Source organism: Ostrea edulis, chromosome 8 (genome assembly GCF_947568905.1).
Source record: "Ostrea edulis chromosome 8, xbOstEdul1.1, whole genome shotgun sequence".
NCBI classification, from domain to species: domain Eukaryota; kingdom Metazoa; phylum Mollusca; class Bivalvia; order Ostreida; family Ostreidae; genus Ostrea; species Ostrea edulis.
The window spans coordinates 69944870-69963070 of NC_079171.1; the positions used below are offsets into that span (position 1 = coordinate 69944870).

Below are 18201 nucleotides of genomic sequence, written 5' to 3' on the forward strand. Positions count from 1 at the left end.
ACATTACGACCCCTAGGTCGAGGCCTCTGCTGGTGGACTGTTGATCCCCAAGGGTTTATTTCATCTGATGATTAAATGGATATTATATTTAATAAAAATTGTGAACTGTTGGTCCTAAAGGGTATCTACAGCCCTGCAGCTAAATACTTAGTTAATAACTTGAAAATACGGATGTATATTTAATTCCTAGGATAAGATTTAGAAATTAATTTCAAAATTAAGGCTTATAGGAGTTATGAGATTGATCACTGTTCATTATCTTCACCTTGCATATATGGCTCATGACGCGTTTAGGTGGTCAACAGGGGATGCATGTTCCTCCCAGCCACATGCATTCACCGCTTTTGTGTTCAGGGATTCGTGTTTACACAACTTTGTATTCCTTTTGAGAGTTACGGGATTCATCACTGTTTATTATCTTCACCTTTTCATTAGTCAGATAAGGATGCACATGTAACGGTATATCTATTTTTCAGTTGTGGTTGGAATATATCTTATGTTGGCAATTGTCATCGTTATCGCCGTCAGAATAAACCGGTAAGATTATTTCATCTGATGATTAAATGGATATTGTATTTAATAAAATAGTAAATACAAAATAGTAATGAATGAATGACAACATTGTTTAACGCAGGATGACGAAAAGGCTAGATGTCGAGATCAAACAGATAGAAGCACGGATCCAGCGTGAACTGTTAAATATAACTTGCATGTTGTTGCATCGAGAGTTACAGCGTATGGTTCGACGAAGGCTTCGACAAAGGTCAACCAGATACCAATCTATTGCAGAGGATCACTATGAATTGACCCCGATTGTGAACGATCCATATGAACCTCCTCTTCGAAGATCTGCAACATTAGCAGAAACAGAATACCAATATGTTGCTCCATACGAAACTCCCAAAGAAGGCTGTTTTTGTAAATATTGCTTGGACCAAGCTGCCAATCATCCCCCAAACAGCTTACCAGAAGTAGATGGAGCGCATGGTACAGCAAGAGCATATGACAGTCTGCAAGGAATTTTCGCAGAGAAACCCTTCCTTGACAGAACTACTTCAGAGAAACATTCGCAGTATTCTCTTCTCAATAACCCGCCTGATGTTTACTCGCTAAGCGGCAAAACAAGAGCACTGATCCATAATGATCACTCCCAATCCACAGAACGGCGTCTTTCCCGAAGAAGAATGCGCCGTGGAAGAAAATCCGGACTTAACGATTATGATGATGACGGCATTAATGGTAATTGGATAGAACTGGAGCGGATTAAGCAAAGACAAGAAGAAGCCGAAGATGCGGAGTTCATATCGCAATTGCTATCCGATGTGAAGAGAGAACCTATCACTGATGTTTTACCCGGTATCAGCCCATTCAAAATACCAAAAACATTGCCAAATTATAAACGAGAAGAGGCAAACAAATCCATCGCCCTTTCGGAATTTAGCTTTTTAGAATTAGAAATACTAGAAGTAGATGATGCCATCAATGCCAACTATACTGAGAAAGAGAAACCCAGTTTCAAGAATGAAACATTATCGGATGCCGGAACAACTAAAACCACCAACGATGCACCTAACGAGTTGTTTTCTAGTTCGAATATAAAAAGCAAAGCAGAAGAAAACAATGTGACACCTACAAAAGGAGTGTGCATTGCAGAGGTGAATTTTGATGTAGGAAACAGCGGCGTCGAGTCGAATTCATCAGACTACTTAAAACCAATGCCACACAAAAACACGGGAGATAATTCAAGCGAAAAGCAAACCAGTTTAACAACTGAGTTTTGCCTTGCAGAAGTAAATTTTGATGTTGAAGATAACGAGGGAGACTCAGAATCAGAGCAATATGGCAAAGAAAACGGTTCAAACGAAAAACAAATCATTGACATCGCTGGACTTTGTATTGCTGAGGTGAACTTTGATGTTCAAAACATCGAAGCACTCAATGTATCACCAAACAATACTCAGCCAATGGCGGACAGAGACAACAAGGAAGATAACATGTCAATCGCGTTCTCTACCGGACTATGCATTGCAGAGATAAATTTTGACATTGAAAACACAGAAAAGGTATCTGATTCATCAGACTACCTAGAGCCAATTGAATTAGATTCTGGAACACACACACTGCAAGACGAGAAAACCGACATTGAAACATACGAAACATTGCAAAATGTCACCGACACCATGGTTAACATTCCCAACATTGAGACCGCCAATGAATATTCCATTCAAGGTGAAGATGCTGGTTTCAATATTTGTTTGGCAGATCTGAACAACTTCCAAGATATTTTGTCAGAAGTTGAATATATGGAAGAATCTATATTAGACATCGGGTATTCCTCAAGCAAAGAATACGAACGATTGAGGACGTCTACAGAGATCGTCATGAATGCACCGGAGGAAAAGCACAGGGAAGAAACAACAGTCATGTCTGCTGATACAGGACTCAATGTTTGTTTTGCAGAACTGCAAAATTTTGAACAACTGCTCTTAGAATCTGAGACAGTGGAAGAGACAGCATCGGACAAATCACATGAAAGTCATTATGACACAATTAAGATCGACGTCGACGTCAACCATAGCGATGATTCTGACACCATTTCTGAGTGATCACAGGTAAATGCCATTCGCTTTTGACTTGTGATAAAGAGTTTATTCTTCCTCTCTGCATTGCGTTCTATGTGTAAGATTTAAAATATGATTTCTTGACTATTTACCGAGTTATTCGGCATATAAAAAACCACACAAAACTTGAAACTTAGATATCTACTAATGATTCATTTTAGAGATGACATCCTAATGGCCGGGTATAAAGAGAACCATCTAGCGAATTTTATGAAGATATCCAGCAAAAGACATGGTATGCAGAGAACCAGCTTAGACTTTGTATACAGAGAACCAGCCAAGACGTAGTGTAGAAAGAACCAGCTAAGTCTTGGTATACAAAAATGAAAATCAGTGTTTTGTAAAGGCTACATAAATGACAGACATATATTGAACAATTCAGTATGCTTTATGGAAATTCTATATCATTATCACATGTTTGTTTGATTTTGTACTTCTTGTGTCTTGGGTAGTCAACAGCACACTTTTATGTGTGGGTATTTTTCTAATTAGAAAAACGTACTTATTCACACACCGAATGTAGGGTTTTGATTTGGAAATTTATTGAAAACCAGAAGTTTTCATTGAAAAAGAATGCATTTGATTTTTACAATTCATTGATGTACCTTTTCTGACACGATATAACCGTTTGATTTGTTTACTGTAAATACTTGTATTAAGACATAATTGTACAATCTGTCGACACATGTTTATGCTGTTATACAATTTGCACATATTTTTCAGTGGATATATTGATTTCATTTTATGCGTATTTGTGTTGAGCTATATGTATTTATGCAGACTTCTGTCGTTGGTATGGATGAACATCGTATTGTCTCCATAACTAGCCAAAAAAAAAAAAAAAGAAGAAAGGAAACATTCATTGAAGATGGGAGATGACTTTCTTCTTATACTATCATTCTGTAAAAAGAAATATGCTCAATATACTAACAAAGCTATTGCTTTTGTGAACGTTTGGCTTTGGGTTTTTGTGTTGGAATTATTAAGATGACAACCTAAGCAAATATCTCCCATTGATCTAATAATACATTTTACATGCAGTTTGTTTAAAAAAGACCTGTCTGTTTACTCACTGTTTGTTGTCCTCCCTTGTTTTTATTATTTACATGTAATAATCTATGCAACTTTGTGTTTTTTCTGCTGTATGTACATTTATGTATGTGCTTCTGATATATATAGTTTCATATTCATGTTTAAAAAGGATGTCAGCCACTGTGAAGATGTATTACTCCTTGTTAAAGAAATGATATTTAATACACAAGTTTCTGATTAGATATATAACCATGTAGTATGTAGATTCAAAGTTTTTTATCCCCAGGTTTCTGTATTCAAAAGAATGGTTTGAAGTTTTAAATGTAAATTTATAGGAAAGTTCGCTAAAACATGTATTTTTAATAACCAGAAGGCTACTTTTCCAAAATAAATAAATAAATATGCAAACATCCTATTGCACGGCAAATTCAATAGCACCCAAATCATTTCAACTGGGATTATAGTGGGGGTTACATGACTTAGATCAATATCGAGAATTAATGTTTCACATAAAAATAGTTCAGTTGAGCAATATGGATCACAGATAATATTTCACCTTTCTTCTTGAAAGTATCATGATTACTACTACTACTACTGCAAGTACGACTACTATTATTATTATTACTACTACTACTACAGTTACAACTACTACTACTATCAATACTACTACTACTACTATTAGTATTACTACTATTACAACTACTTCTACTACTACTACTACTAGTTTTATTAGTATTGCTACTTTCACAACTACTTCTACTACATTGTACTTCTATTATCATTGTTGTTATATGGATGTAATATTAGCACTGCTATCTTTATAATTACTAATATTATCACTACCCTTATTACCAAGGTTATTATTATCATCATTGCATGTTGTTTTTTCCCATTGCTGTTATTTTTTATTACAATCATTATTATCATTGATTGTTATACTATGTTGTTTCTATTAAGATTATTGCATGTTTGAGTATTTTTATTGCATTTATTATTATTATTATTATTATTATTATTATTAATATATAAGCTATTATTAATACTGTTGCATTTTTATTTTCCATTTAGTATTCGTATTATTATGATTATTATTGATTTTTACTATTATATTGTTTCTATTATGATTGTTGCATGTTTTAATATTTCCTATTGTAGTTATAATCACTATCCTTATTGATTTTTATATTATAGTATTGGTTTTATAATTAGCTCATGTTTACTTATTTTTATTGTATTTAATATCATTTTTTTTTTATATTCATTATATTCAATCAAAATCTAATTTAAAAAAATGTCAAATATTTAGCATGATATATTTAATAAAGGCTTGTCAACGACTGAATCATTGTATTATTTTAAAGCCACATTTTCAAAGAAAGAAAACACGATTCCCACCACCTGGTTACTCCCTGAAAATGTCAAAACCTGGGTCTTAATTGGTTTGTTAATGTCAAAGATCAGTTGTAATTATCTCTCAGCTGGGAATTGAATTCGTTAGCTAAACATTGATCATGATGAGAAATTGGCATTCTAAAGGAAGGTGATTATGAAGGGTACACGAAAAAAAACAACCTGATGTTTTGGACAAAGTGCAAACGCGAGATGATTCTCATTTGTAAACCCGCGAAAATCATATCTGACTTGGGGGAAGTCATGGTGGCAATGACTTTTTGTGAGGGTTGGAAAATGTCAATGTTACTTTCCCTTGCATACATTATTTGATATGCGTGATGTGTGTTATAAAGCGTTGCTTATAAACATGTGAACTTTACACTATCTACAATTGTCCACACTACTAGTTTACAGACGTCCTCATTAATCGGCTTGATTCACTAAAGGAAATGTTACAGTAAAATGTAACGTTCATTCCATTTCATCAGTGACAGCAATGAAGTTTGTACAACTGCAGACATTTTTTTGCAAGATAAACACTGCTGAAACAGACGTAGGGGGTATCAACGATACATAAGGGAGTGGATATACAGATGTTACCAGAATTTATATCTGATGTAGTAAATAAAATACAGAAATAACACAAGAATAAGACAGTGTAAGTTCACTTGTTACCAGATCTGTCAAAGCAACGTCTTTGTCTATGGTTATCCTTCATCAAACCTCTGGATCAGCTCTATTATAATCAAAGTTTCGATCTAGCTATCTCGATCCTATGTCACCTGATTCTTAACTACGGTGTATATCAATTCTAACGATTGAAACAGTTGGTCCAAATTTTCGGTGACGTAGATGAAATCTCCGGAAAGCAACATCGTCTATTACTGGATCTTGACCCGAAATTCCACTTTCTCCAAACGGAATAAGTATCATGGTTTTCATCAGGAAATCAATACACAATACACAGTAACATGATAGAAGATTTATTAGCAAACGGCGATGAGAATATGGAATGTATTTGTTATGTTATCACTGGTTACACCCGACATAAAACAAGGACGACTGTTATCAGCAGATGTTAAATAGGACGATCCTACACAACGTTTATCACGTGAATACGACGTCACAATAACCGTTAAACATCACATGGACGTCTTTATAATAACCTCTAAGCATCACGTATGTCGTCACAATAACCACGAAAGGTCATATGAACATGACATCAAGATAACATCTAAACGTCATATACTAATGAGGTTAAGTATCCAAGATAATCGGACAGTCATAAATTAGCATACATTCGTACATGTATCCAATAAAAACTATACACATACATGTTTCACGCATTATGGCCATCCATACATGATACGTAATGAATCAATTTTCATACTTCAGACATAATGGGACATTCTTTTACGTGTATCACAATATATATAGCATTATACATCACTGATCCACATTCATATCACCAATAAAATAAAATAATACATGTCATTTAAATACAAAAAACAACACATACACATCGACAGTATTCTTTCACATCCGATATTGTGCAGGGATTTGAATATCATTCCTGAGTTTTTTATAAGTCAACATCCATGCATCCATACAATACACATAAATACTTGATGGGTGTGGTAACATGTTTGTGACATACAAGATATTTCCACATCCGCTAATGATACTATTAAAAATTTGTATGCATAGACACGCTTCTCGCAGGGAACAGCGCAGGAGGTCGGGCTTTCAAAAACTGAAGGGTGGATAGGGAAACAGACAATCCATGAAACACGCACCTGTCTATTTAAAAAAATCACAGAATTGAAATACCAATCCTGAATTCAATTAATATAATTCCATAAAAACAACATTAGGGTCAGCAAAACATCATCGTAAAATATATATCACCTGGCAATATCAGTCACACTGCCCTGATGCCTTTGGTAGGCTTGAGAGAAAACTAACATTATCTGATCACTAGATGATTGCACCATTCTGGTTTATAAGACACCAAGTTACTGATATGTAGAGTATTTAAAAAATGTTTCTGAAATCATTATCTTGATAAGTTGGCAATCATAATATATATATTAAACAATGTGTCTCTCTTCAACCTCCAGTGTAGTAGAATTATATCATTGTATTGTGTTAATTGTTAAATTGCAGTATGTAGTATATTATAGTAAGCGAATTATCAATAAAACATCAGTAAAACAATCTGTTTCTCTGTAAACTCTTGTACTAAAACTTGAGGCAACATCATCTAAACACTCTTTCTACTCCACACGGAGGCAGGTCAAATGCAGTAATTTCATTAACTTGCGATTAAAGATAGTAAGTGTGGAGCCAGTTATTACACAGATTACTTTCTCATAATAGACGGGTTATTATGATAAACATCAATGTTTAGCCTTAACCTCTAGGCACCAAATTTAAGCACATTTCCTATTTTACGAGGAAATAAGTCAGTAGCAACTATTTCTTAAATTTGAGATGAACAAAAATGAAATAATGTTTTAGTTAGCGGGATCTCAATACCACTTGTCATTGAAACTCCGTCTCTTGTCACCGGGGATAGAAAGGTTGACAATATTTAAAACATATCTCCTTCATCGAGGAATATTAATGCAAGGTGAAGATAACGAACAGTGATCAATCTCAAAACTCCTACAAGCAATACAAAATAGATAGTTGGGCAAACACGGACCCCTGGACACACCAGAGTCCATTTCAATCATCAACACATACTTCACATGAAATCCCATTCACAAATTAAAACCTTTCAAGAGTAAATATCTCCTTTAGTTTTTTGGTCATTTGTTGAGACTGTCTCTGAAATAACTTCAACTTAGAATTTTGCAATGTACTACAAAACTCACGAAAACCTAAAAAAAAATTCAAACAGATACATGTGCACCATATTTACATATGAAAACTACATATATCCAAATGTGGTGTTGCAAACATTCCTAAAGACTTGGTTTCAGCAAATATAAAATATTGAATGAGCCTACTTTCTATCTCGTTCTCATTCTTACACTATTTGTTTCCCGCGTTAAATTGAGTCCAAAATCTGGCTTGGATTTCATAAAAAAATCTCAAACTTAAGTTTCAGTTTTCTTTTATTTAAGCAGTCAATATTTGAGTAAACTCTCAGACTTTAGTCCAAGTTTCGACTTCAGTTCTTTTCGAGAAATCCTGGCCTGATGTAAGCTCATTTACATGGCATAGTCGGATAATGAAGATCACATCTAAACACTCTCTGACACAGTCCTACTCAGATAGCGCAGCTTTCTGTCCAATAAAAAGTTGAAACTCACTTTCACAAGATCCCAAGAATATACATCTTTTATCATACTCAATTTCACAGCATAAAAAGTATGTACATGTGTACAGTTTACTTCACACTCAATTTCACTGGAAAACAAATTTGTACAACTCTTATCACACTCAATTTCACAGGATCACAAGTCTATACAATTTTTATCACACTCAATTTCACGGGATCTCATGGTTGTACAGCTTTTATCACACTAAATATCAAATGATCTCAAGTCTATAAATCTCACTAGCATACTCAATTTCACAGCATTTGAAATATCTACAGTCGTAACATCTACATGGCCGTTTATCACATAAAACAATTACAAAATCACTCCCATTATAAACATTCACCATTTGACCTTGAAACTGTATATTTCCATGGGATTCAAGGTAAGGTCACTATCTAGCGATGTGGGGCCTTTGTCGTGTAGTAATGTCAAGGACGTCCGCCGCATCTCCTTCACCCTAGCGTGTCACTGAACAGATCCCGTAATCTGACCTAGATAAAGTGTTTGAGAGAGCATGTACCTGGGCAGTAGTGTAAGGTATGGTAGATAACTCCTATTGCATGTACTGGAATGTTTACATCACAAGAACTACACTAATGACGCAACTCTCTCTTACTGTTCTATGAATGTAAACTAATAGAAAACGTTTAATAGAGGACCAGTGAACAAATGTATATCACAGGTTTAGAGCCTGCTATCCCACAATCCTCTCCTGTCCTAAACTAGGTATCCCATAATTCTGTATCGTTATACTCACATATACCACTGTCAACGTCTCAAAATAAGCAATGTTATTCCACATGTAAATACACCTTTTTACGGCTAATAAAACTAAGAACTACTTTATAAAATATCAGGAAAATGTAGGACAAGCAATTATTTGTAGTTTTTCCCCATTACTATGCATTCTCCATGTACCTATGTATAGCCTTGGTGGAATAGAACAATCCAATATCCGCGTTTCGACCCAAATCAATGTTTCTTGTGTCACAAAAAGACTTGACATCTGCTCAGTATTCATCTATTTACGTATATTTTTGTAACTGAAGCGAAACCATACTTTATTTGAGCATATATGCCATTTTACGAGAATAATGTAAAACCTTCGAGACGTTGACAGAGGTGTATGCGAGAGCAAAGAACGATAACTCTGGGTAGAGATTACCCCAGCCCTAAACTAGGTATCCCATAATTATCTGTATCTAAAGGTGAAGATAATGAACAGTGTACTATCTCATAACTCCTATAAGCAATGCAAAATAGATGGTTGGGCAAAAACGGACCCCTGGACACACCAGAGATGGGATCCGGTGCTTGGGAGGAGTAAGCATTCCCTGTCGACTCGTCACACCCACCGTGAGCCCTATATGTAAAACTTATACGGTACCAATTTAGATGCACCAGATGGGTATTTCGACAAATGCCTCTTCAGTGATGCTCAACCTAAATTTTTGAATCCTGATCCAGTAAACAACAATATGTGTCCAACAATATCCTACATTGTAAGTATAGCCCAAAACTAAGCATCCCATAATACCCAATATATCTAACTCAAAAATAAGCATCCCATAATACTCTATATCTAACTCAAAACTAAGCATCCCATAATACCCTATATCTAACTCAAAACTAAGCATCCCATAATACCCTATATTTAACTCAAAACTAAGCATCCCATAATACTCTATATCTAACTCAAAACTAAGCATCCCATAATACCCTATATCTAACTCAAAACTAAGCATCCCATAATACCCTATATCTAACTCAAAACTAAGCATCCCATAATACCCTATATCTAACTCAAAACTAAGCATCCCATGACACCCTATATCTAATTCAAAACTAAGCATCCCATAATACCCTATATCTAACTCAAAACTAAGCATCCCATAATACCCTATATCTAACTCAAAACTAAGTACCCCATAATACCCTATATCTAACTCAAAACTAAGCATCCGATAAAACCTTTTATCTAACCTAGAGCCCATTGCTAAATCTCCCACAATTCTTGATGTTCAGTCACTAGTTAGATATCCCACAATCCCCTTGTATATAACTCAAAGCTAAGCATTTCGCAATTTTACATACCTAACCTAGAACTCAGTGCTACATCCCCCACAATCCTTGGTGTTCATCCCTAAGTTAGATATCCCACAATCCTTGGTATCCCTCCCTAAGTTAGATATCCCACAATCCTTGGTGTCCATCCCTAAGTTAGATATCCCACAATCCTCGGTGTTCCTCCCTAACTTAGATATCCCACAATCCTTGGTGTCCATCCCTAAGTTAGATATCCCACAATCATTGGTGTCCATCCCTAAGTTAGATATCCCACAATCCTTGGTAGCCATCCCTAAGTTAGATATCCCACAATCCTTGGTGTCCATCCCTAAGTTAGATATCCCACAATCCTTGGTAGCCATCCCTAAGTTAGATATCCCACAATCCTCGGTGTTCCTCCCTAAGTTAGATATCCCACAATCCTTGGTATCCCTCCCTAACTTAGATATCCCACAATCCTTGGTGTCCATCCCTAAGTTAGATATCCCACAATCCTTGGTGTCCATCCCTAAGTTAGATATCCCACAATCCCCTATATTTAACAATAGTTTCGGTATCCCACGTGTCTGTTGTCTACTACATATCCCACAATCACTTACCTTCCCCTGTGTATCAGTACAAGGTAATCCATGGCTTGAAATCCCACAATCCAGTCCTAGTCTGTGTAATAGGAGTGCTGAGTCATCGCTCCGTGTGATTGCTCCATCATAACTCTGCTGTAAGGACCGAAGATTGAGTAGGTGCACATCACACGGTAAAGATCCCGACAGGAAGGAATGCTGGGAAATCAATGGCGGCACACTGACTGAACTTTTCTGGGATAGAATCTGAATGTTATGGACTAGGTGCAGATAGGTAATGTGAGCTTGGAGTGAAGGAAAACCACTTGTTTTGTCCTTGATCTATAAAAGAAAATTAGCAGATACGTCACAATGTTTACATGCCTTATGGTGCTAAGGAAACATTCAAATTCTTATGTGCACCACCCATTGGCTTTACACAAAGGATACAAACACTTTTCATTAACTATATTTTGAATATAAATTAACTTCAAACTAACTATAAACTAAGTATACAACAACTATGCATTAACTTTGCACTAACTTCTAACTAACTTTGCATTAATTATACATTAAATTTACACTAACTATATATTAACTTTACACTAACAGTACACTAACTTTACATTAACTATGCATTTAATATAATATACTAATTTACACTAACCATGCATTCAATATATACTAACTTAACACTAATTATACACTAACCATGCATTCAATGTATACTAACTTAACACTAATTATACACTAACTATACATTAACTATATTATAACTTTACAGTCTGCCTGTATAAACTTCACATTAGCTTCACACATAATACACAGAAATAGTGATTGGTAAAAGTTGTTTTGTAATAGAACGAAAAAATGCTTTGTCAAAATTTGATCACTTACCGGGGGAGCACTTCGGGACTCAAACATAAGCTTGAATCTGTTTGGGGTCAGCGTGTTGTCTCGGACACCCTGACCTAGACCTCTCATGTCGTCCTGATTCAGCGTCCTGTCCAGCATAACCTGGATCTCACCTGTCACCAAGATACATATATATCTATAAATACAAACATATACATTCAAATCTATTATGAATATTGGGATGTGTTGTCCTCTGTATGTGATTATTGAGTTGTGTTGTCATCTGTGGATTGTGAATATTGAGATGTGTTGTCCTTTGTATGTGAATATTGAGATGTGTTGTCATTTGTTTGTGAATATTGAGATGTGTTGTCCTCTGTTTGTGAATTTTGAGATGTGTTGTCCTTTCTTTGTGAATATTGAGATGTGTTGTCCTTTGTTTGTGAATATTGAGATGTGTTGTCCTTTGTTTGTGAATATTGAGATGTGTTGTCCTTTGTGGATTGTGAATATTGAGATGTGTTGTCCTTTATGGATTGTGAATATTGAGATGCGTTGTCCTTTGTTTGTGAATATTGAGATGTGTTGTCCTTTGTGGATTGTGAATATTGAGATGTGTTGTCCTTTGTGGATTGTGAATATTGAGATGTATAGTCCTTTATGGATTGTGAATATTGAGATGTGTTGTCCTTTGTTTGTGAATATTGAGATGTGTTGTCCTTTGTTTGTGAATATTGAGATGTGTTATCCTCTGTTTGTGAATATTGAGATGTGTAGTCCTTTGTTTGTGAATATTGAGATGTGTTGTACTTTGTGAATATTGAGATGTGTTGTCCTTTGTGGACTGTGAATATTGAGATGTGTTGTCCTTTATGGATTGTGAATATTGAGTTGTGCTGTCCTTTATGGATTGTGAATATTGAGATGTGTTGTCCTTTGTTTGTGAATATTGAGATGTGTTTTCCTTTTTTTGTGAATATTGAGATGTGTTGTCCTTTATGGATTGTGAATATTGAGATGTGTTGTCCTTTGTGGATTGTGAATATTGAGATGTGCAGTCCTTTGTTTGTGAATATTGAGATGTGTTGTCCTCTGTTTGTGAATATTGAGATGTGTAGTCCTTTGTTTGTGAATATTGAGATGTGTTGTACTTTGTGAATATTGAGATGTGTTGTCCTCTGTGGATTGTGAATATTGAGATGTGTTGTCCTTTGTGGATTGTGAATATTGAGTTGTGCTGTCCTTTATGGATTGTGAATATTGAGATGTGTTGTCCTTTGTTTGTGAATATTGAGATGTGTGATCCTTTATGGATTGTGAATATTGAGATGTGTTGTCCTTTGTTTGTGAATATTGAGATGTGTTGTCCTCTGTGGATTGTGAATATTGAGATGTGTTGTCCTTTGTTTGTGAATATTGAGAAGTGTTGTCCTCTGTTTGTGAATATTGAGATGTGTTGTCCTTTGTGGATTGTGAATATTAAGATGTGTTGTCCTTTCTGGATTGTGAATATTGAGATGTGTTGTTCTTTGTGAATATTGAGATGTGTAGTCCTTTGTTTGTGAATATTGAGAAGTGTTGTCCTCTGTTTGTGAATATTGAGATGTGTTGTCCTTTGTGGATTGTGAATATTAAAATGTGTTGTCCTTTGTGGATTGTGAATATTGAGATGTGTTGTTCTTTGTTTGTGAGTATTGAGATGTGTAGTCCTTTGTCTGTGAATATTGAGATGTGTAGTCCTTTGTTTGTGAACATTGAGATGTGTTGTCCTTTATGGATTGTGAATATTGAGATATGTTGTCGTTTGTGGATTGTGAATATTGAGATGTGTTGTCCTTTGTGGATTGTGAATATTGAAATGTGTTGTTCTTTATGGATTGTCAATATTGAGATGTGTTGTCTTTTGTTGGTTGTGAATATCGAGAGAGTATTTGGATATTACCTGTCTGTAAGCTGGCTACCCCCAGCGACTGTGCAGTGAGGACACTGAAGCGAGTTTTGTCATCCTCGATGAATGCCATGGCCGGCACTGGGTACACATTGGCCTGAGTGGGCAGCTTGTCAAATGTTTTATGTTTGATCATCTGTATCAAAACCAACAAAGGAATATGAAGAGTGCCTAATCAAACATGTATTTTATCTGTTCATCTCTGTCTTATATCCTGAACTATTCATGCTGGGGTTGGTCAATTTCATAATTTGTGTTCATGGCTACATGAAAGGTGAAGATAACAAACAGAGATCAATCTCATAACTCATATAATCAATTCAAAATAGAGAGTTGGGCAAACACGGACTCCTAGATATACCAGAGGTAGCATCAGGTACCTAGGAGGAGTAAGCATCCCCTGTCGACCGGCAACAGCCTTTGTAAGCCCTTTGCATCCTATTCATAACCATGCATAAAGTGTCAATTCACAAAACACAGAGGTAGAGATGATGATAAAGATTAAATACAATATTATATGGACTCACTCTATAGAATGAACACCTGGTTTTTTTTATTCGTACGGGTTACAATTCGTTCAAAAACTTATACATGACAAAAACTAAACTTGCTGTGGCCTTCAACTTGGCGTTTTGATATACCAACTAGACGTCTTATCTATAAACAATACTCATTTTTACTTATATAACATTGTTTTATCTATAAATAATACTCATTTTTACTTATATAACATTGTTTTATCTATAAATAATACTCATTTTTACTTATATAACATTGTTTTATCTATAAACAATACTCATTTTTACTTATATAACATTGTTTTATCTATAAACAATACTCATTTTTATTTAATATATAACATTGTTTTATCTATAAACAATACTCATTTTTACTTATTTAACATTGTTTTATCAATAAACAATACTCAGTTTTACTTATATAACATTGTTTTATCTATAAACAATACTCATTTTTACTTATAGAACATTGTTTTATCTATAAACAATACTCATTTTTACTTATATAACATTGTTTTATCTATAAACAATACTTTTTACTTATATAACATTGTTTTATCTATAAACAATACTCATTTTTACTTATATAACATTGTTTTATCTATAAACAATACTCATTTTTACTTATATAACATTGTTTTATCTATAAACAATACTCATTTTTATTTATATAACATTGTTTTATCTATAAACAATACTTTTTACTTATATAACATTGTTTTATCTATAAACAATACTCATTTTTACTTATATAACATTGTTTTATCTATAAACAATACTCATTTTTACTTATATCACATTGTTTTATCTATAAACAATACTCATTTTTACTTATATCACATTGTTTTATCTATAAACAATACTCATTTTTACTTATATAGCATTGTTTTATCTATAAACAATATTCATTTTTACTTATAGAACATTGTTTTATCTATAAACAATACTCATTTTTACTTATAGAACATTGTTTTATCTATAAACAATACTCATTTTTACTTATAGAACATTGTTTTATCTATAAACAATACTCATTTTTACTTATAGAACATTGTTTAATATATAAACAATACTCATTTTTACTTATATAACATTGTTTTATCTATAAACAATACTCATTTCTACTTATATAACATTGTTTTATCTATAAACAATATTCATTTTTACTTATATAGCATTGTTTTATCTATAAACAATGCTCATTTTTACTTATATAACATTGTTTTATCTATAAACAATACTCATTTGTAATTATATAACATTGTTTTATCTATAAACAATACTTTTTACTTATATAACATTGTTTTATCTATAAATAATACTGATTTTTACTTATATAACATTGTTTTATCTATAAACAATACTCATTTTTACTTATATAACATTGTTTTATCTATAAACAATACTCATTTTTACTTATATAACATTGTTTTATCTATAAACAATACTCATTTTTACTTATATCACATTGTTTTATCTATAAACAATACTCATTTTTACTTATATTACATTGTTTTATCTATAAACAATACTCAGTTTTACTTATATAACAATGTTTTATCTATAAACAATACTTTTTACTTATATAACTGTTTTATCTATAAACAATACTCATTTTTACTTATAGAACATTGTTTTATCTATAAACAATACTCATTTTTACTTATAGAACATTGTTTTCTCTATAAACAATTCTCATTTTTACTTATATAACGTTGTTGATCTGATATATCCCAGTGAACTTGATGTAAAACACCACAGTGTCTTCCATATCTGCTTTACACTTACATATTTTATTGAACATAGATGTTAACGGCAAACTGAACACTCAATTTTATGACAAACAGGATGACTTTAGTTTCTCCATCGTCAACTCCCCGTATTCATGTAGCAATATTCTGTGATCACCCGGGTACAGTGTTTATGTCTCTCAACTGATTCAAAATGCACAATCGTGTTCTGCATACGATCAATTTTTAAATTGAGACAAGTTGATGATAAAATTAATGAGTTAATTAATGTTACAGGGTTTTCAATTATCTCTTTTGATGTTACAGGGTTTTCAATTGCCTCTCTTAAAGACAGCATTTTAAAAAAAAAAAATTATGTTTGTTGTAACAAACTAATTTACAGATACAACCCATCTTTGGGGCAAATGCTGTATGATGGGTGTGTAGCAATTGTTAGGCCGTTTATTACATTCCAATTTTGACAACATATAACTTTGTTTAACTGATCAAGATATAGGATTCACTACAAACCTAGTCATATTGATCAATAATAACTAATAAAGTGATGGTAGGTGATCAATACCTGGAATCCCTTGAGATCCGTGAAGAATTCTTTGTCAACGTTATGGATGTCAGTAGAGATTTTGACAGCTAGTTCATAGTTCGTCTCCTTTCTGACGTCAACCAGGTTATACATGTCTACCGTCCTCCCATCTGTGCCTGCAACGTAGTCAATATATAATCAGTACTTACAACATAGTGAATATCTAATCAGTACCTACAACATAGTGATTATCTAATCAGTACCTCCAATATAGTGAATATATAATCAGTACCTACAGCATACTGAATATCTAACCAATACCCACATCATAGTGAATATCTAATCAGTACCTACGACATAGTGAATATCTAATCAGTAATTCCAATATAGTGAGTATCTAATCAGTACCTACAGCATACTGAACATTGAATCAGTACCTACAACATAGTCAACATCTAATCAGTACCTCAACATAGTGATTATCTAATCAGTACCTACAACATAGTGATTATCTAATCAGTACCTACAACATAGTGATTATCTAGTCAGTACCTACAACACAGTGATTATTTAATCAGTACCTACGACATAGTGAATATATAATCAGTACCTCCAACATAGTGAATATCTAATCAGTATGTACAACATAGTGATTATCTAATTAGTACCTACAACATAGTGAATATCTAATCAGTAAGTACAACATAGTCAATATCTAATCAGCACCTACAACATAGTCAATATCTAATCAGTACCTACAACATAGTCAATATCTAATCAGTACCTACAGCATAGTCAATATCTAATCAGTACCTACAACATAGTTATTATCTAATCAGTACCTACAACATAGTGAATATCTAATCAGTAAGTACAACATAGTGAATATCTAATCAGTACCTACAAGATAGTGAATATTTAATCAGCACCTACAACATAATCAATATATAATCAGTACCTACCTGGTGAGTTTTTAGTTACCTGGAAAGTTTTTAATTACATGGGGAATTTTTAATTACACGGGGAGTTTTGAGTAACCTGGTGGGTATTTAGAAACCTGGGGACTTTTAAGTTACCCAAAAAAATTAAGGCACCTGGGTCTTTTATTAACCTGGAGAGTTTTTGTTACCTAGAAAGGTTTTCGTAACCTAGGGAGTTTTTAGTCAGTACCGAAAATTTTCAATTAGCTACATAGGTTTTATTTCCCTTGAAAATTTAAGATACCTGGATTGTTTGTAGTAAACCGGAGATGTTTTAGTTACCTGGATTGTTTGTGGTTACTAGAAAAGATGTTAGTTACCTGTTGAGTTTTTGGTTACCTGAAAGTGTTTTAGTGACCTGGAGTTTTTGTTACCTTGGGAGTTTTTAGTTACCTGGAGTTTTAAGTTACTCGGAGAATTTAAAGTAACCTGTGAAGTGTTTAGTTACATTGAGAATTTTTAGATACCTGGTTATTTATTAATTAACTGGAGTTTTTGGCAATACGGAGAGTTTTTAGTTATCTAGATTTTATTGTTTAATTGGAGTGTTTGGCTATATGGAGCGTTTTTAGTCACCTGAATTATATTAGTTAATTGGTTTTTTTTTTTTTTGGCTATATGG

The 18201-nt window shown here is 33.5% G+C and overlaps 2 protein-coding genes across 2 annotated transcripts; one reads left to right on the forward strand and one right to left on the reverse strand.

Moving 5' to 3' along the window:
• The first annotated feature begins 245 nt into the window (after positions 1 to 245).
• Positions 246 to 3425, forward strand: LOC130049775 (uncharacterized). Its single transcript, XM_056147778.1, has 3 exons — positions 246 to 537; positions 635 to 2612; positions 2783 to 3425. Exons 1-2 carry the CDS (start codon positions 497 to 499, stop codon positions 2604 to 2606), a joined length of 2013 nt encoding a protein of 670 aa, XP_056003753.1. The 5' UTR covers positions 246 to 496; the 3' UTR covers positions 2607 to 2612; positions 2783 to 3425.
• A 5017-nt stretch (positions 3426 to 8442) lies between these two features.
• Positions 8443 to 17218, reverse strand: LOC125653116 (alpha-mannosidase 2-like). The gene is made up of 7 exons (XM_056147779.1): positions 17210 to 17218; positions 17012 to 17036; positions 16639 to 16775; positions 13802 to 13943; positions 11902 to 12032; positions 11007 to 11346; positions 8443 to 8462 (listed from the first exon to the last, which is right to left on the reverse strand). Exons 1-7 carry the CDS (start codon positions 17216 to 17218, stop codon positions 8443 to 8445), a joined length of 804 nt encoding a protein of 267 aa, XP_056003754.1.
• Positions 17219 to 18201: the final 983 nt, after the last annotated feature.

Bases quoted from the DNA above. Each gene is read 5' to 3' on its own strand.
- LOC125653116 (XM_056147779.1), bottom strand. The intron at 13,944-16,638 runs GTATTGATCACC...GTTTTGATACAG, and splicing joins CGGATCTCAAGGGATTCCAG to ATGATCAAACATAAAACATT. The intron at 12,033-13,801 runs GTAATATCCAAA...TCTTGGTGACAG, and splicing joins GGTAGCCAGCTTACAGACAG to GTGAGATCCAGGTTATGCTG.
- LOC130049775 (XM_056147778.1), top strand. From the start codon at position 497: ATGTTGGCAATTGTCATCGTTATCGCCGTCAGAATAAACCG. The intron at 538-634 runs GTAAGATTATTT...TGTTTAACGCAG, and splicing joins ATCGCCGTCAGAATAAACCG to GATGACGAAAAGGCTAGATG.